The sequence below is a fragment of the Acomys russatus genome, chromosome 14 (genome assembly GCF_903995435.1).
Source record: "Acomys russatus chromosome 14, mAcoRus1.1, whole genome shotgun sequence".
NCBI lineage: Eukaryota > Metazoa > Chordata > Mammalia > Rodentia > Muridae > Acomys > Acomys russatus.
In genome coordinates this window covers 58,602,434-58,622,097 of record NC_067150.1, presented here as the reverse complement: position 1 = coordinate 58,622,097, position 19,664 = coordinate 58,602,434, and the positions used below count along the sequence as shown (strand labels likewise).

Sequence of the window (19,664 nt, the reverse complement as noted above, 5' to 3'; positions counted from 1 at the left end):
GTAGCAGTAGAGGATGCTGTGTACGTGGGGTAGCAGTAGAGGATGCTGTGCACATGGGGTAGCAGTAGAGGATGCTGTGTATGTGGGGTAGCAGTAGAGGATGCTGTGTACGTGGGGTAGCAGTAGAGGAAGGATGCTGTGTACATGGGGTAGCAGTAGAGGAAGGATGCTGTGTACATGGGGTAGCAGTAGAGGATGCTGTGTATGTGGGGTAGCAGTAGAGGATGCTGTGCACATGGGGTAGCAGTAGAGGATGCTGTGTACGTGGGGTAGCAGTAGAGGATGCTGTGTACGTGGGGTAGCAGTAGAGGATGCTGTGCACATGGGGTAGCAGTAGAGGATGCTGTGTACATGGGGTAGCAGTAGAGGATGCTGTGTCATGGGGTAGCAGTAGAGGATGCTGTGTACCTGGGGTAGCAGTAGAGGATGCTGTGTACATGGGGTAGCAGTAGAGGATGCTGTGTCATGGGGTAGCAGTAGAGGATGCTGTGTACCTGGGGTAGCAGTAGAGGATGCTGTGTCATGGGGTAGCAGTAGAGGATGCTGTGTACCTGGGGTAGCAGTAGAGGATGCTGTGTACATGGGGTAGCAGTAGAGGATGCTGTGTACCTGGGGTAGCAGTAGAGGATGCTGTGTACGTGGGGTAGCAGTAGAGGATGCTGTGTATGTGGGGTAGCAGTAGAGGATGCTGTGTATGTGGGGTAGCAGTAGAGGATGCTGTGCACGTGGGGTAGCAGTAGAGGATGCTGTGTACATGGGGTAGCAGTAGAGGATGCTGTGTCATGGGGTAGCAGTAGAGGATGCTGTGCACATGGGGTAGCAGTAGAGGATGCTGTGTACGTGGGGTAGCAGTAGAGGATGCTGTGTACATGGGGTAGCAGTAGAGGATGCTGTGTACATGGGGTAGCAGTAGAGGAAGGATGCTGTGTACGTGGGGTAGCAGTAGAGGATCCTGTGCACGTGGGGTAGCAGTAGAGGATGCTGTGTACATGGGTAGCAGTAGAGGATGCTGTGTACGTGGGGTAGCAGTAGAGGATGCTGTGCACATGGGGTAGCAGTAGAGGATGCTGTGTATGTGGGGTAGCAGTAGAGGATGCTGTGTACGTGGGGTAGCAGTAGAGGAAGGATGCTGTGTACATGGGGTAGCAGTAGAGGATGCTGTGTACATGGGGTAGCAGTAGAGGATGCTGTGTATGTGGGGTAGCAGTAGAGGATGCTGTGCACATGGGGTAGCAGTAGAGGATGCTGTGTCATGGGGTAGCAGTAGAGGATGCTGTGTACCTGGGGTAGCAGTAGAGGATGCTGTGTACATGGGGTAGCAGTAGAGGATGCTGTGTACCTGGGGTAGCAGTAGAGGATGCTGTGTACGTGGGGTAGCAGTAGAGGATGCTGTGTATGTGGGGTAGCAGTAGAGGATGCTGTGTATGTGGGGTAGCAGTAGAGGATGCTGTGTACGTGGGGTAGCAGTAGAGGATGCTGTGTACGTGGGGTAGCAGTAGAGGATGCTGTGTACATGGGGTAGCAGTAGAGGATGCTGTGTACGTGGGGTAGCAGTAGAGGATGCTGTGTCATGGGGTAGCAGTAGAGGATGCTGTGTACATGGGGGAGCAGTAGAGGATGCTGTGTACATGGGGTAGCAGTAGAGGATGCTGTGTACGTGGGGTAGCAGTAGAGGATGCTGTGCACATGGGGTAGCAGTAGAGGATGCTGTGTACGTGGGGTAGCAGTAGAGGAAGGATGCTGTGTACATGGGGGAGCAGTAGAGGATGCTGTGTACGTGGGGTAGCAGTAGAGGATGCTGTGTCATGGGGTAGCAGTAGAGGATGCTGTGTACATGGGGGAGCAGTAGAGGATGCTGTGTACATGGGGTAGCAGTAGAGGATGCTGTGCACATGGGGTAGCAGTAGAGGATGCTGTGTACGTGGGGTAGCAGTAGAGGAAGGATGCTGTGTACATGGGGGAGCAGTAGAGGATGCTGTGTACGTGGGGTAACAGTAGAGGATGCTGTGCACATGGGGTAGCAGTAGAGGATGCTGTGCACATGGGGTAGCAGTAGAGGATGCTGTGTACGTGGGGTAGCAGTAGAGGATGCTGTGCACGTGCATGTGGCTGTGCCCTACCTATGTCGTGGAAGGTTTGTCACTTCTCCCACATGTTTTTTCTTCCCTTCCTCCTTGCTTCCCTGATTTCTTATTTTTAACAATTTCACATATATACGCCACTCACACTGACCTCTTATCTACCCTCCAGCCCTGCCCTCCTTTCTCCCCCCTTTAAGTCCCTCACAATTATGTCTGTTCACTTTGTTTTGTGACCTACTCTGATTAGCCAGGGCCATGCTTTGGAGCTGTCCATGTGAGGTTGGTAAGCTCAGTCCAGCAGTAGCTCCCCCTCCCGGAACTCATCGACAGCCAATAGTGTAGAGATACAGGGTAGGGCCCACAAGCCCCTCCCTGTTCCTTGACTGTTGATGGGCCTGATCTTGTGTGGGCCCAGTACAGGTAAGGACAATTGTTGTTGCCGGTTGGTAATTGCGTTGGTTGTATGGAGTCTGGAGGATGGGATTTGTTTTTTCCGCCGTACACCCTGGCATCTAGCTGCCATTCTCCCCTGTGTCCTCTCCTACAATGTTGTCGTGTTTAGATCTGAACCCATAACAGTTATTTGCTCTGTGAATCTTGGGCAGTCTTGGATCTTCGCACTTACCGGGTTGCGAGAAGGGGCTTCCGACTATAGCCCTCTTTTATTTTGTCTCTCAGAGTTTCATTTATGTTTGTTTTATGTGTGCACCACAGGTGTGCCTGGTGCCCAGGCAGGCCAGAAGAGGGCATCAGATCCCCTGAAACTGCAGCTACAGATGGCTGTGAGCCTCTGTGCGTATGTGCTGGGAATTGAACTCAGGTCCTTTGTGAGAGCAGTCAGCGCTCTTATCCACCCAGCCACCTTTCTAGCGTCTCCAGCCCTCCCTTGCATTGGGATGAAGGGAACGAACGCATGCAGACTTAACTATGATTGGGTTTTTGTTATTCACAATGTAAATCTTGCTCATAATCCACTGACAAAAGTGGAAATATTTTTTTGATCTGGCTTCATTTTATTAAGACCAGGATAAGTGGCTCCCCAACAGTCCTTCCATGCAGTTGGGTGGGGTCTGGTGGGCAGTTCTTGACACTTGGGTTTATAGAAATCAGAATGTTGATGCTCACCAGTCACGTCCACACAGCTTTTTGTAAGAAAAACCGAATCAGTCTATTCTTTTGTCATTCCTACAGTTCGCCATATATTTTTAAAATGTATGTTCAGCATCTATCTTTTCTCTGCCTCTTGTGTAAATCTGTTTTATGGACCATGCCAGATGTTTTTTTCTCCTATTCATTTCTTTGCTGGTTCTCCTTCTAGTTCTGGTCCCTGAGCCTGAGCCTCGGATGGCGGGCTCATTCTGCAGCATAGATTGAACTATAAAACCTGGATTGATTCTCGGCTGCCCAGTTGCTAATACATATTCATTTAGCTATCCTATAACTCAAAATGCAAAACTGATGTCCCCTGAACATTTGCTTTTGTTTTTCTCTTGTGGTCTCAGTCTGTTTTGGGCTTCTCTGAAGAAATGTTGGTGTGGGGGAAACATGGGAACTTTTAGATAGATGGCTTATAAAAATCTGAAATTAAAAGCAGAAGAGATTTTAGAATGGAAAAGCCTGCTCTACAGCCTTATTTATGAGTGTGAAAACTTGGATATAGCTAGTGTACATAAAAACACAGTTCGGTACATTATAGGATATTTCATTGCAATATCATATGTCTGTTTAAAATGTGATATTTTAATAAAATATTGAGATATTACAGAGCTTACATTACTGTGGGAAATGATTATGATGGAGGTAGAGCTCCATATACAGAAATCATATAGAATACATTTTCTCAACTATATAAAAACAGATAAACCCAAAGGACACGTGTCAAAATGTCAGTGTTGCCTGTCTGTAGTTGGAGTGGGGCCAGACACAGATGTCTGAATTCAGACAGACCTGGGTTGAAGCCTTCTGTGTTTACCTTTTTATTTATACAGCATGCCCCTTTATTCAGCCTGCTTTGCCTACGATAAATCGGACCTCACTTTCTGAGTCATTAGGCAAGTGTGTGATACTCAGTAATTCACCAAGGGCAGGTTCAATTATTAATAACAGCCATTGAGAATACATACCTCTCCCATTTTACTGTTTTCTTAACAGAAGCACTGTTTTTTCACGTTCCTTCCTATTTAGGGAGCACACATTTGACAAGTTTAAAAGCCACTGTGTTTTGAGTGGCCTCTTTAGACAAAGTCTCAACCCCTTCATGGTTGTGTGTTGCAATCTGTGTGCTTGACTCATTAAAAGGCTTAAGAACCACTGCGAGGTGTATAGCGTCATCTACGTGTATGATGTCATCTATGTGTGTGGCGTCAGCTATGTGTGTGTGTGTGGCCTCATCTATGTGTGTGTGTATGGCCTCATCTATGTGTATGGCGTCATGTATGTTCCCTGCTATTATTTACAGTGTTTTAAAATATGCATTTATTAGTGTTCTTACTTTATGGAAATGGGGAGGTTACAACAGGTATACGTATCTTGATTATCAACTTGAGCGGTTTGAGAGATACTTGCGAGACTATTAAGCATGCTTCTGGGCATGTCCATGGTGAGGGTTTCAGAGGAGCTAGAACATGAGGGTTTTGACTTAACCAACCGGTTAGCCCTTCGATGGACCCACAGTCTGCAAGGCAGGGTCTGAGTTGCTAGAGGTGTCTTTGAACTGCCTTTGTTGGCATGGCCTCATCTATTCTCTGCCGCCTGGCTTCCGTGAAATGAGCAGCCACTGAAGGACGGGGAAGCTCCTGCCTGCCGCCCTGATCCTGTTCTGCCACACTGCAAGCACGCAGCAGTGGGTACAGCTTCTGTGAGCTGAAACCCCTGAAACAAAACCTCTTTTGTTTTCCCAGGCAAGTGTCGGATGCAAAGGCTAGCATGGTGGCTCATGGCGAGTTAAACATAACAGTTCCTGGGTCTGAGATGAGGAACATTTTAAACTATGTGCAGTTTTACTGCAACATCCGAATGTTTGAACATAAAATTAGGCATTCCTGGAAGGAGGGCCGGAAGCACCGTTGGATGGGCCACATGACAGTCTGCCACTAGGCCTGAGGCTACGGGAGTAAAGCGCTAATTACTGTATGACTTTTCTCATTGCTGCTATGGGAGCAACTTAAGGAAGAAGGCTTGCTTTGGCTCACAGGGTGAGTCTACAACATGGCAGACACTGCATCCTGTGACGCATGAGGTGGGGTCGCATTGCCTTTGCAGCCAGGAAGCAGAGCGTGTCTCTGCTTCTTCATTCAGTCTGGACCATGGGATGTTGTCAGCCAACCCATTCCCTCACAAAGATGCCCACTATGTCAACCCTGTCAGGTTGACAATCAGTACTATCCACCGCAGTCACATTCCTTGATTTGTTTCAGCTTTTCACATATACTCCAGATTTTTATATCGAGTCTCCTACAGAAATGCTCTTCCGATATGCAGTTAATAGATTAACATAGATAAATGGCAATAATATGTCTTTACTTTTCTTTCCTTTATTCCTCAGAATTCCTTCTCGAAAAGGCCACGCCCTATTGCCTTTGTGAGTGATGTGTGGTTTGCAGCCTTTCGTTGAACACGACCAGAGCTGGGAAGTGGGAGGTTCTTTCAGTGTGATCATGTCAGTGCACACCATCACTTGACACTTGAAATCAGGCTGCTGTAGCACATATCCTTCAGCGTAGACCAACCAGTGTGGCATCAGGTTAAATACGTGCATAAGGAAGACCATGTGTGCGTGTGTGCTTGTGTGCATGTAGGCGTGTGTGCATGTGTGCGTGCATGTGTACAGTCCTTTACTATTTTCCCCCCTGATGAGTCTAGAAGATACTGACCCTTCCCCCAGACCTCTTTGAATAGACCCCTGTGTTTTCTGGTAAAGGCTAATGTGTGGTCTAGAGTCATCACAGTGGTGTGTGCTGCAAAGACAAAGCTGTCTGCCTCGCCTGCAGCATGGAAATCTGCTGTCCTGAGATGTCACAAAGGGTCCAAGAGCACCAAGTGATGGGACAATATGAACAAGTTAAAGAATTCAAAATCAGGATTCAGTTTAGAGCCAGGTTCTTTCTTTAACCTTTGATGGGGGAAAGAAGAGCAGGTGAACCCGGAAGGGAGACTCCAGCAGGACTGAGGAGGAATGGAGGATTTATCCTGCTGCCCTGAACATCAAAGCTGAGTGGCGAGGTTCCGGGAAGCCCACAGAGTGGTCTGACGGAAAATGACAGTACATTCCTCACACGGCTGGCCTAGGAATTCACTTTTCTTCCCAGAGCCTCTGAGTGTGTTCTAGAAGGGGAGATTGGGAGGAGGAATCTCTGTCACTTTCTAGCTTGTCAAAGGCACCCAACAACAATGCCTACTTCAGAGGGCTATAAAGCCATTCGGGTCAAAGGGTCATCAAGGGATGAGCCTGTTAGTGTCTGTGGTAAGGTAGCCCAGGGCCAAGTATTGGGAGGAATATTGGAGAAATCCTTGGAGGGCTACATACTCTGTGCTTGTGGTGACTTTACTGCACTGTGACGGTGGACAAGTCTCTTGACTTCAAGGTGACAGTTTCTTCATCTGGAAGTGGTAAAACGATAGCAGCATCTTTCCCTGTCACTCCATCCGTATTCCACACTCGAGGGAGCCATTAGCTCTCTGACTGGAGCAAGGACAGCCAACTTGCCTGCACTCTGGCATTAAGTCAGCCCTGAGCTCTTCTCCGAGGTGGGTGCTGCCAGGGGCAGGGGAGTTCATTGTCCTCCCTCGAGGACTCGTTAATGAAGTTGGACTTGTTCGACATTGGTTCTTTCTAATTTTCTTAAGTTCATGTTGTGAGCTACGAGGTTGAGGTTCTGTGGCCCTTGAAATGGGTTTTAGGTGAGAGGGCGTGGTTTGGTCTGGTGGATGTTGGCAACCTGCTCATCTTTAAGCCTTTGAATTATTGTGGATAGATACCTCTTGGTCTGATTTGAGTTGACTGTGTTGTTAGTTTAATGGTATGGCCTAATAAATGTTTATTAGTAGGCTTATAAGTACTACGGTGGTATTTTCGAACCCACTTTTACAATCAATAAAGACACAGAAAGCTAGTATATTTTAGAATAGCCTATTTTTTCCCCTGGCTCTTACCTCCTAAGCTGTCTTCATTCATCTCCCAGCCTCCATCCCGTGCCATCTGCTTCTAATAATTTCTACTTGATTTATCTCTCAGCCATAATCCCAACATACTTGCTAGGGTTGTTCAATTGGGCCGTTTCTTTCATGTGGGACTTCAGAGCTCCCCCTCTGGGCCCACATGGCTCTTTCCTATCCCGTGGCAATTCTCCTTCTTTCTCCTCCCAAGATCCTCTCTGCTCAAAGCCCTTGAACCTTGACTCTACCCCTTTCATCTGGCTTGCCCAGGTGTAGGCATTTTATTCAGCCAATCAGGGAGGCAAGGGTCAGGGCAGCAACTAGATCTTGTGAACCAGTAATTAGCATCAAAATACTTAGCATCAGACCAACCTCCAACACAGCTGTGCAGAGGTGAAATAACCTTCAGTGTGAACACTGGTAGAAAGAAGCTCATGGCTGGGGAAGTGGTGGGGCCTGGTAAGCAGCCTACTGCTGTTGTGCCCTGGGGACATGATGCCTGCATCCGATTGCCTTCTATAGATTTGTATGTTTATATCAATGCATCAGTATTGCTGTTAGCTTTGGTCAGAGAAGTGTCTTCTTGCAGTAGTCAGTCGTAATTGCAGAAACAGCTGTTCAGAGTTTTGACAGGAGGGACTGTTGGATGTTCAGCCTGAAATGAGACCTCATCTATGGCTCAAGAAGCTTCACAGAAGGTGGGGCGAATGAATACAAGAGCCAGAGGAAGGGGGGGGGAAACACTGTGGTAGTCCATCTTTCGAGCATGTCATGACCTTTGCACTCTTGAACTCACGGCAGGTCTGCCCACCTGCACAAAATTGGGCCTGCCCATTCTGTCATGAAGAGAAGGGGTCCATGGGACCCTGCCTCTCTCTGAGGATCCACAGGCACTGATGGTTGCTCAGGTGGGGGAGGGGGGAAGGTGTGACATTTTTCAGTAGTGTCACCACTGGTAAAGTGCCCATGCTTCTGTAACCAGCCCAAGATGAAACTCAGGAGGCACCCAAATAAGGCATGGGAAGTCTGCCTTTGTCTTTCTGTGGAGCACACATTCGTTTCAGGGATCCTCAGTATCTTCCAAGCACTGGGGCCTTGAGGTTCACAGCTCATTATCCGGACTCAGCCACTGTTCTCAGAAGCCAAGAGAGGCGACGGTGCTCTGCTGGCAGATGTGTTCGCTGAGCCACGGTATGGATGCTTACTGCTGGACTGAGGATGGGCAGGAATCACAGTGGGAGCCCCATGGATTACTAGGGCTGCCCTATGCCTAGGATTTGTACTGACCCACCTGGCTTCTTGCTCACTTCACACCTATTTAGACAGTTAATCACTTCTGGTGGTCTTTCAACACTTGTCCTTCTAATTGAAAGGCTCAAAGTTGAATAGTGGTCCTGGCCTCTCTGGGAGAAAAAAAAATCCAGGGATGGCCTTATGTAACTGTTCCCTGTCTGATTTCCCACTGTGGCTTGGTAGGCTTGATCCTTTCCTAAATGAATGCTGAGTGCTCGGAAGAACCGGTACCTTGCTGCTTTGCCTGAGCATGTGATAAAACGGAACTGTCCTGTGTGGGACAAAGGGAGCCTCTCTACTAAAGCCCGGCCTCCTGGGTCCTCAGCAGCGGGGAGAGATGAGAGGGAAGGAGACAGACTGAGGAGGACCTGAGTAACTCACAGAAGATGTGGCTCCTATAGACGATGGAAATGGGACACCTGACTGCTTACTCTCACCACACTGCCCCAGCCCCGGAATAAAAGACAGTAGGCTCCCCGGGGAGGGTTGGCTTGACTTACCTTTCTGATGGGCCTGCTCTTCTTAGCGTATTGGACTCTCAGTGTTAAGGGTAAGCCCTATGCAACTGGCCCTCGAGATGGCAGAGCCCCGGGGTACGTGGGTTCTTACTCTATCATAGAGAAGCCACTGCTCTTCCCTTGTAGAGGTGCAGGTGAGACTGCACTTTGCTCTCCTCACAGAGAGCTCAAGTGCTCACCGGAACCAAATCTGTAAATACAAACGTAGACCGACCCCATAAAGACTCATCTCTGCGTTGTTCGTGTTTGGTTATGAGATGCATGTAGCTGTCAGCCATGGCTGCATTACCTCCAGGGCAAGGAGCAGACATGAAGAAAGGGGATGGGTGTCACCATCCATAGTGGCATGCAGGGCCATCCCATGGGTCACAGTCAAGAATCATGAGCATAGCATCCAGTCCCCGCTGCGTTGGAGAGGCAAAGTCCCACCAAGTAGTGGTTGTCTGGCTTTCCTGTCTTGCCGATTTACAGGGATATGTGCAGAGCTTCCTTACTGCTTCCCATAGGGCATTCCTGGGCAGACCCCACTGTTAGGAGCTACGGAGCTGGAGCCAGTCGTGATGCCATCCATGACCTATAGAGGGCGCTGTGTTTGCCTCTTGGATTTTGGTAATCTGGGTATCTCTAAGATTTAGGTGCCAAGACTCGGCTTCTCCACAAGTGGCCAGCTTTACTTCTCCTCATGAGATCCTGGGATGTCTAGGAAAGATTGTTGAGCACTGGATCTGTGCGAGGAGTCTAGGGCTTGCGAGAGGGCGCTGGCCCTGGACAGGAATCTTGTCTGCTTTTGTTCTCCTCTTCTGGAGTCAAACATGAACAGTAAGATGAGCTTTGTAGCCTCTGCTAGCTGAGCGCAGTAGGATGCTTCCGGTGTTTCTATGGCACCCTAGGCTAATTTTAATAATTACTCAGCACATTCCATGTGCCTTTGACATGTTTAACTCATTGGATTCTGTGGCAGCCTCACTGGTAGATCTTTTTTGTTTTTTGTTTTGTTTTGTTTTTTTCCCTTTCTGTTTTTCCGAGGAGACTGAGGCACAGGAACTTAAGCGCTCTGGGTGGTACAGTTAACAAGGCAAGGTGGGGTGGAACACCTCTTAGGCCTAACTTGTCAGGCATAAATCCGAGGACCAGCCGCTCGTCCTGACCAGTGGTGTTTATCTTGGAGCTCCCTGGCTAGGCCTGGGCTTGCTCATCCCTGGCTGGACCAGGAAGATCCTCAGCTGTATTCAGCTCTCTGGAACTGGGGCAGGTGGCGGGGAGGGGGGTAATTTTTTAAATATCTACATTTCACTGCTGTTTCCAGTGGCTCATCTTCTATAATGGATAGTGTAGAAGGTATTTTTTTGTGCTGGCTCAAGTGACCTTTATACATATAATGAGAGCAAAGTGTCGTCAGAGTGAGAAGAGATTAGTAAAAGGAAAATGAAGTAAATGTTTTGAATTTACAATGTATCCTGTCTTTTAATGTACACGCAAAATATTTAAGATCAATATGAGAGCAGACATTTAGACTGGAGCAAAAGGAAACACCCTAAATAGGAGCTGCTGAAAGTCCTGTGTGAATTTGGCTGTGGGCTTTCTTGCAACTAATTCTGAAAATGAAGCCCAACCAGCCATTCTACATGCCAAGTGTGCGCCATTAAAATGGGGTTAGGATACAGAAGAGGGGTCGGTTGCCCAGAAAACAGCCAGGTAGGGAAGGAGCATGCATAGGTACCAAGGTTGTTCGAGGTGCACCGTTTGCCCAGGAGATCCAGCGTGACTGCTCGCATCCTCGCCTTCAGTTAACATCTCCGAACTGATAACGCTGCAATCCCCTCTCCTTGCCGTAGGGTAAAGCACGGCACTTACTGCCAACAAATGTCCATTTTTGCAAGAATCTTGCTCATTTAAGAGTGGCATGAGAGCTAGCTCACTGCCACAGGCCTTGTCAGGATGAGTAAATCATTGTGCACGTTGGTTTCAGATCTGGGCATTGGCTACGTGAGTGGTCATCTTGCATGATCATAAAAACCTAGTCCCTATGTGGAAGGGACTGTTTAGAACACATTTCTTCATGTAAATACATTGTATTTCAAAATATTCCCATGAGGTGACTGGGGAGGTGGCTCAGTTGGTAAAGTGCTTGCCATGAAAGCATGTAGATTTGACTTCGGATTTCTAGCACCCATGTAAAAAGCCAGGTGGGAGGCGCACACCTGTAATCATGGTGCCAGGCAGGTGGGGAGACAGGATGATCCCTGGGGCTCACCAGCTAGCTGGTCTAACTGAACTGCTAGGCTCTGGGTTCAGGAAGAGGCCCAAGGTTGTCCTTGGCTTTCACACTCATAAGCACACATGAACACACACACGTATATATACCGTGTGCACACCTATACACAGATTCCTGTATAGTAAACAATTAGTCTTGTCCATTTGGGAAAACTGAATCACAGTAAATTAAGGAGCCAGGAGTAAGAAGCATGCTGGACTCTCTTTAGTCGTGGGCCTATGCACAGCGCCTTTCAGAGAGATTTCTTTTATGATGTGATCCTGACTAAAGACAATGATTCTCTTTACAGTGGTTGTTTGGGGTGACTGAATAGCTCAGACACGGCCTCTGCTGTTTCTCATCCTATTTTTTTTTTTAAGATTTATTTATTTTATATATGTGTGTGTGTGCGCGCGCGCTCTGTTTTCATGGATACCAGAAGAGGGATCAGATTTCATTACAGATGGCTGTGAGTCACCACGTGGTTGCTGGGAATTGAACTCTGGACCTCTGGAAGAGCAGCCAGGGCTCTCAACCTCTGAGCCATCTCTCCAGCCCTTTCTCATTCTTTTGAGCTTCTGCCTTGCACTAGAAGAGCTGCTTGCATTCCATGCCCTTCCTCCTTGGATGCTCAGAGAGGGAAACATGAAAGGCTGGTGGGGAAAGCTAGCTGCAGGTACCAGTTTCTCCCTGCTGCCTGAAGGGCAGAAGCAGGGAAGTGGCTGGCACGGAAGTTCGAGGTACTCCTGGCCTGGGAGTGGACCCGGACAGCAGGCTCCCAACCCAACTGCCTTGTCTACTCACCCTCTCGTCAACAACAGACTGAGAGGTGGCTATGTTGACAGAGCCCAGAACTGAGATGGCCTATGGTGAAACAGGGCACTTAGGATCATCAGCAGGCAGACCCATGTGTGCGTGCCTTCCTGTTAGGAGAGGTGGTACATGGTGGATAGCAGCTTATCCACATGGGATGGAAACTTCTACCTATGGCTCTGTCCACTTCCCAGCAAGCCTGCATAGGAGATGTGTTGCTACCCTTTGAGCCAGCCCTCTCCTGCACCTCACCCCTGGTCCTACTATCTACTTTATTTTTAGCCCACACGCCACTGAGCTCTGTTACCTGAGTTGACAGGGAGCTCCAAGCTGTCGGATTCCTCCGAGTCCTCACCTGACCTGTGAACTGACCATCTTCCTCTGGCCACTGGGTTCTCACATGTTCACTTTGATGCCTCCTTCTCCACCCTTGTTCTGCTGCTCCAAGAACACTTGGAACTCTTTCTCCAGGGACTAGAAAAGATTAGCCATCCCTTTCTGTTGCATCCCATGACAGGCGTCTAGGATGGCATTGCACCCCATGGCCTTCTGCACCAACTCCCAGCCTTGAGCCATGCTGGGACATCTCAGGGGTTTGGAAAACTCTGCAACTGTCCCCATTCTCCAGGGGACAGACAGATACATAAAGCCATCACAGCCCAGCAAACCTATCCATTTCTCTTTAGAGCTTAAAAGCTATTGACCAAAAGTGGTCAGAGTTCCTCAAATATGCCTGCAAGAAAACAGCTGGAAGTAGCTTCGTGGCTGGCTTTGAAAACCTTGACAGGGCGGTGGGAAGTGTGAGGCATTTCCAACTCCTCTGTCCTATTGGCAGTCCAGCCGCTGGGCAGGCTGTAGTGCCTCCATGCAGTCTGGGGCTAATTCTTGACAGTTGTTGCTGTTGTGTGTGGAGGGGTATATGTTGACATTTCTCAAATTGGGAATGTTAGCACATTATCACACACCACTCCTACTGGTTCTGACGGCGATGTGAGTGATTTTATAGTGGGGCAGGCGGGTTAAGAACTCGGCATTTTTTCTCTTTCCCTGCAGCCAAATGATTGTATGCATCAAGGCTTGTTTCCTTGTGTGTTCTAGATGCTCTGAGTGCAACGCATCAAGTCATCTATGAAAATGGTGGCCCTGTCCTTAAAGATCTGTGTCCGCCACTGCAATGTGGTGAAGACCATGCAGTTTGAGCCATCTACGGCCGTTTATGATGCCTGCCGAGTCATTCGGGAAAGAGTGCCCGAGGCACAGACCGGGCAAGGTGGGTCACGGTTTTTCATTGGCTTTTGAAAGGGTATGTGGATACCCCTTAATTCTGTAGCTAAAGGGACACACCTAGACACGTTTAAAACATCTCTGTTTCAAGCCAGGCATGGAGACTCACTTCTATAATCCCAGCACTCTGGAGGCAGAGTCGGGCTGATAGCCTGAGGTCAAGGCCAGCCTAATCTGCATCTCCAGTTCTAGGCTATCCTGTTTCTGTAGTACACTGTGAGACCCTATCTGGGGGGCTGGAGGCGGGGATTAGGAGTTTAAGCGAAATGCCTTCTTATATCACTCCCTTATAAGACCAGGGCTTCCCTTGTCAATGGCCACATTGACACTGACCCTGTGACCCATAAGGACATGCCTCTTGTCTTGGCCCTCTTCAGGTGACCATCCTGCAATTTACAAACCACCTTTTGATGTGTCACTCTATTGGTCAAATAAAGAATAGCATCCTTACCTGATGCACAATAACTCCATGCAGCCTCAACCCTGTGTAAAACTCCAGTAGCGCAAGCTCTTTGAAGGAGCTCCGTGAATTTTTAACCTTAATTTCTTAAATGATTTTATTTTTAATTATGTCTACGTGTGTGTATCTGCATGCGGGTTTGTACATGGGTGAGTGCTGGTACCAAGAGAGTCCAGAAGAAGGCATTGTTTATGATTGCTGAGTGCTACTAAATTAGCCAGAAATAAAAATTGCCTAATAGTCCATATCTGACAGTGAGTTTGCATGTTCCGTCTCCTGATGCTCTCCAGTTCTTTTTTATTGTTTTCTGACTCTTTGGGTTGAATGGGTATGAGTTCTGGCGAAGGCCTCTAAAGACTCGGGTGCTGTGGGAGCCCCGCCATTCCGAAGGGCTCCAAGAATTCCAGTTACAGTAAAGAAAAGATGGCTCGAGGCAGTGGCTCAGACAGTCAAGTGCTTGCTGCATAAAAAGTCCTTGCGGCATAAGTTTTAGGGTCTGAGTTTGATCCCCAAAAGCTGCATAAGCCTTGAAATACCATCAGCAGGGAAGAGGAAACAGGATCCCAGGAGCCTCTGTCAGCCAGCAGGCCGGTGAGAGACCCTGACTCAATGAACAAGGTGGAGGAATGACATGGGAGGTTGACATCTGGCCTACAAAGACTTGCATGTGCACCACTCCCCACCCTCCACACACTAGGAAGAGAAAAGTCTAGGCGGGCGGTGGTCCTGCCCCTTTCCTGCCCCAGGCCTCTCTGACTTCCCGCACTAGAGTGTGAGGTCTTCATGGGGAAATATTAAGTTCAGTTTTTCAACTGTTTTTCTTATTCTGTGGTACTTGGCTGCATAAGCTTCACCTCAGAAGGAAGTCCTAAATAACTTGTTGCTGCTTTTTTAAAACTCAGTTTTAAGGTCCTCATCACACAGCCCAGGCTAGCTCAGTCTTCCCGCCACAGTTTCCCTAAGGCCCAGGCTAGCTCAGTCTTCCTGCTGCAGTTTCCCTAAGGCTAAGATTGCGGAGCAGTCATCGCCACTCTCCAAGGAGTCTTTTACAGTGCGCTCTATTGCTGTGGCCCATCTTCCCTGGTTTGCCTCAGTGGCCCTGGTCATTACTGCCCCCATTTTTTAAGGACTGTCTTATCATGCCCTGTGGGTGCCTGGGTAAATGAGTCCATGTCAGCAAAGACTAGAAAACAAAGCTAACTTCAGTTAGAACCACAGGCTGCTCTGTTTTTGAAGACTCTCTAAGCTGTAGATGTAGCTCCAGCCCACTGGTCCATCCGCATGAACCGGGCTGTGGTCCTGGATTCTGCCGGGAGGTTCTTCCCAGACTGCGTCAGTGCGAGGGAGTGACGCTGTGCTGTTGGTAAGAAGTGGACAGTATTGACCTCCTTGGTAAGTCAGTGCACTTGGGTCAGTGATGGCTTTGTCCCCACTTGGCCTCCTCTTTTCTCTCTCTGTTTCCCAGCTTCTGACTATGGGCTGTTTCTCTCTGATGAAGACCCCAGGAAAGGGATTTGGCTAGAAGCAGGGCGGACACTGGACTACTACATGCTGCGGAATGGGGTATGCTGTTGGCTCTGTTTTCTTTTTAGTTTTGTTTTTGCCTTAATTTATGTGATTTTATGTGAACAGGTGATTTGATTTGCACATGTGCCTGTGTTATACTTCCTTGTGTGGTACCCATGGAGGCCAGAAGATGGCATTCGGAAACTGGAGTTATAGACTATTGTAAGCCGCCATGCAGGTGCTGAGAATCAAACCTGGGTCTTCTGGAAGAACCGTGCTCTTAGCCACTCGGCCATCTCCTGAGCCCCATCTTTAAAAGTTTTCTAAAGAACACTTCTTTATTGTGTGTTCGTGTGTGTATGGATTTTTTTTTTTTTTTTTTTTTTTTTTTGTATTGCATGGTGTGCATTGAAGATGACAGAGAACAACTTTTAAATGTTGGTTCTCTCCTTTAATCATGTGGGACCTAAGAACTAAACAGCCTCGGTGCCAGGCACCTCCACTGAGTCATCTTGCTGGTCCACTGGTTCTGCTTTCTCATCGCTTAGCTGCTGGGAAACCAGCTGTGGACACCCAGTTTGTGACAGCGTTCTAACCCAAGAGCTTCTTATTAACAGTCTCCACGCGGTGAGCCTGCATGGCTGGCCAGGTGGTGAGCAGAGTCTGGCCATCTGAAATGCATGAAATTCCGCAGAGGGATTGAAACGGTTTGTGGTTAGTGCGCTGAGCAGCGTCTCCATGCCGAAGTTGGGCCTGGCAGACAGGAGACAAGCTACACTATCTTCCTGTCGTAGATACGAGGTGTTCCTGGGCTGGCGCAGAGATGCCCTAAGACTGCCCAGGGCTTGTTTCTGAAAAAAGAAACTTGAACTGCAGATGCAGGTTCGCTGACTCCCAATGACAGCCACAGACGTTACCTTCGTGGTTTAAGCGATGAGTAAAAATGTGGGGAGCATTTGTCTCCCTTGACTTGCAAGATCCTGGGGTTTTGTGTGCCTGATGGTATGGGCTTGCTGGAATGGCCAGGAGCCCACAAAGCAAGAGTGGAATGTTCAGCTAATTTGTGGTACTTCTCCTCCTCATCTGTAATTTATAAGAATTATAATGAAAAAAAGGTCTCCTGTTTTGAAGGAACCCCCTACCTCATTCCTTGTTTTATCTCACCACTGTCCTATTTTACTGCAGTCTTGATAAACTATTTCTGCTTCGATACCTACTATGAAGCCTTCTGGAGATATTATTTATGTCTTTCATTATGTAGCCTTCATATATAGTAAATATATACAGCAAGGATTCTAAAAGTAACATTTTAAAAATAAATGTTCATTTTGTGTGTATGGGTAGTAAAAGTTTTTTCCCCCTGTGATGATAAAACATGACTCCAGATTCTATTCCCACTGTGTGAAGCATTATCCTCTCCTCAGCCTCGTTAGTGCTGCTCTTTCCCAGCCGCTGGAGCGTGTAGCCATCTTCACTTTAGAGAAAGTGGTTTTTAGTCATTGCGAGCTACAAGTATTCCCTCTTGGAGGACAATTTTATTACAAAAGATTTCTGTAGTCCCCATGAAAGTCATTACCTAGCTCTCAGAATTCCGTGTGCTAGGCACAGCAGTACCCCCATGAATACTTAGGAAAGTTTTCAAAAAAAAATATTGGACAAAGGGAGATGTAGAGACATCTTCTGGGGACTTGATTTCCAAAGAAAAGTGCCCCATGCTGCTGTGTTCTTCAACTCAGTCTATGGTGTGTGCGTGGCGTGTGTCTAGGACATTTTGGAGTACAAGAAGAAACAGAGGCCTCAGAAAATCCGAATGTTGGATGGCTCTGTGAAGACGGTGATGGTGGACGACTCTAAGACCGTGGGGGAGCTCCTGGTCACAATCTGCAGCAGGATAGGTGAGCAGCTCAACCCCGTCCCTTGGCCACACCCACACCTTTGGCCACACCCACTCCTTTGGCCACACCTACTTCCTTGGCCACACCCACCTGGGCAGTGTTAAGGCAGGAGTTCAGCCCACATCCAAGAGAGCCCCATCCACCTCTCCATTAGCCTGACCTCCAGCCAGTATAAAACTTCTCACTGAGCCGCCACGGTTGAGAGCATTTGTTTCCCTTTACAGAAAGCAGTTTATCAATGGAAATGACTTTCTAACAGTGTGATTCACCCTTTGCCACTGACAGCCACTTTCTCCTAAATTCTCACTCACAGTAACAGCCAGTGTGACTATTATAGATTTGCTTCATGTTGCTCCTGCCAGTCTCTCCGGGGACTACCCCTGCCACTTAGCATAGGAAACCCCTTCAAGCACTACACTAAAGGAGCCTTATGCATCTTAGGTTTCTCACCATGGAAGGGTACAGTCATCTTCCCACTTCGTGTTTGGCAGGGTCGTGCCTTGGTTCTCAAAAATTAATGGAGGCTGAGCATGATGTTATGTGCCTTTGATCCCTGCAAGCAGGAGGCAGGGGCGGACAGGTCTCCATGGTTTGAGTGCCACCATGGTCTACATAGTGAGTCCCAAGCCAGACAGGCAGGACTACATTGTCTCCAAATAAGTAATGACACAAATAAATAAATATTAATGGAGTCATTGGGATGTGGCTCAGTGGTAGGTGCTCTTCTTTCATGTTTTGGGTTTGATCCCAGAGAAAGAGACAGAACACAGGGAGGGGATCAGAGACTCAGAGAGAGAGAGAGAGAGAGAGAGAGAGAGAGAGAGAGAGAGAGAGAGAGAGAGAGAGAGAGAGAGAGAGAGAGGAGAGGGAGCGTATATAAGTCTGTTTGTGGGGAAAACTGAGCCCGATGCCTTGACTCTGACTAAAGAGCCTGTGTTTGTGCTGCAGCTGCAGGGAGTTTGACCTCCCTGGCCTTCAAGCAAGCAAGGCCCCTTCCTGTGCTTTGCCAACATGGACCCCTTGCAATGCCCTTGCCCCTAAACAGAAGTTGATAGTGGTCTAATCATGTATAATTGTAACCCAATTTCTGTTATTAGGAATAACGAATTATGAAGAATACTCTTTAATCCAAGAAACCATTGAAGAGAAGAAAGAGGAAGGGACGGGCACACTCAAAAAAGACAGGACCTTGTTACGGGACGAGAGGAAGATGGAGAAGCTAAAGGCCAAGCTCCACACAGATGACGACTGTAAGTGCCTATGGGGGGGCTGGTGACCCAGGTGGTCCACGGTCCTCCGGAGCCCCCGCCCCGGAGCCCTGCCACCGTCCCCCTGCCACTGTCCCCATGCTGCCCCGGAGCCCCTGCCACCATCCCCATGCTGCCCTGGAGCCCCTGCCACCATCCCCATGCTGCCCCGGAGCCCCTGCCACTGTCCCCATGCTGCCCCGGAGCCCCTGCTACGTCCCCATGCTGCCCCGGAGCCCCTGCCACCGTCCACATGCTGCCCCAGAGCCCCTGCCACCATCCCCATGCTGCCCCGGAGCCCCTGCCACCGTCCACATGCTGCCCCGGAGCCCCTGCCACCGTCCACATGCTGCCCCGGAGCCCCTGCCACCGTCCCCATGCTGCCCCGGAGCCCCTGCCACCGTCCCCATGCTGCCCCGGAGCCCCTGCCACCGTCCACATGCTGCCCCGGAGCCCCTGCCACCGTCCCCATGCTGCCCCGGAGCCCCTGCCACCATCCACATGCTGCCCCGGAGCCCCTGCCACCGTCCACATGACTCAGAGCTACTTTGGGGTTTCTTCTTTTTTCTTTCTTTCTTTCTTTTTTTTTTTTTTTAATCTGTAAATGTTCTGATTTGTCTCACTAAAAGACAAAACTTACAAACAAATGTTAAAGTGACTTTAATAACGTTTGACAGCTAAAAAGAATCCATTCATATCAAATATATAAGTTGTGTTCGCAATTTTCCTCCAGTCTTACAAAACCTGTAATTATTGCATGGGGATCGAAATGTGGCTGAATAACATACGCACCCTAACTGAGCAGGTTACCTTTCCGTTTCTCCTATTTTTCCCTTGCAGTTTGTGTGTGCATGGGTGCATGCGTGTGTGTGTGTGTGTGTGTGTGTGTGTGTGTGTGTGTGTAGTGGAGGACACAGCCTTTCTTCTGTTGTAAGTATCTGTAATTGTATACCTTTTGTGTCCTTTTGAATTCCTTAGATCTGGAGGCTTACTTAGGAGTGTGGTGTGGGGCGGGGATACTTGCTTCTGGCTGTCTTTGGTTGGGTAGATAGCAACAGTCTTCAATACCCACTGCCTGGATCTCATATTTCCTTAGAGATGAAAACCGTGAGATTGGTCTGTCATAGGAAAGTCACTTCCACGGCCACATGGATAATGT

At 48.5% G+C, this 19,664-nt stretch overlaps 1 protein-coding gene across 1 annotated transcript in view; it reads left to right on the top strand.

The window, feature by feature from the left end:
- Positions 1-19,664, top strand: part of Tln2 (talin 2) — a 419,972-nt gene that overhangs the window by 228,048 nt on the left and 172,260 nt on the right. Inside the window, exons 4-7 of the mRNA XM_051156732.1 lie at positions 13,212-13,383; positions 15,323-15,420; positions 17,129-17,258; positions 18,356-18,508. Coding sequence (XP_051012689.1) covers positions 13,242-13,383; positions 15,323-15,420; positions 17,129-17,258; positions 18,356-18,508 — 523 coding nt within the window. The 5' untranslated portion in view covers positions 13,212-13,241. The remainder of the gene's footprint in view (positions 1-13,211; positions 13,384-15,322; positions 15,421-17,128; positions 17,259-18,355; positions 18,509-19,664) is intronic.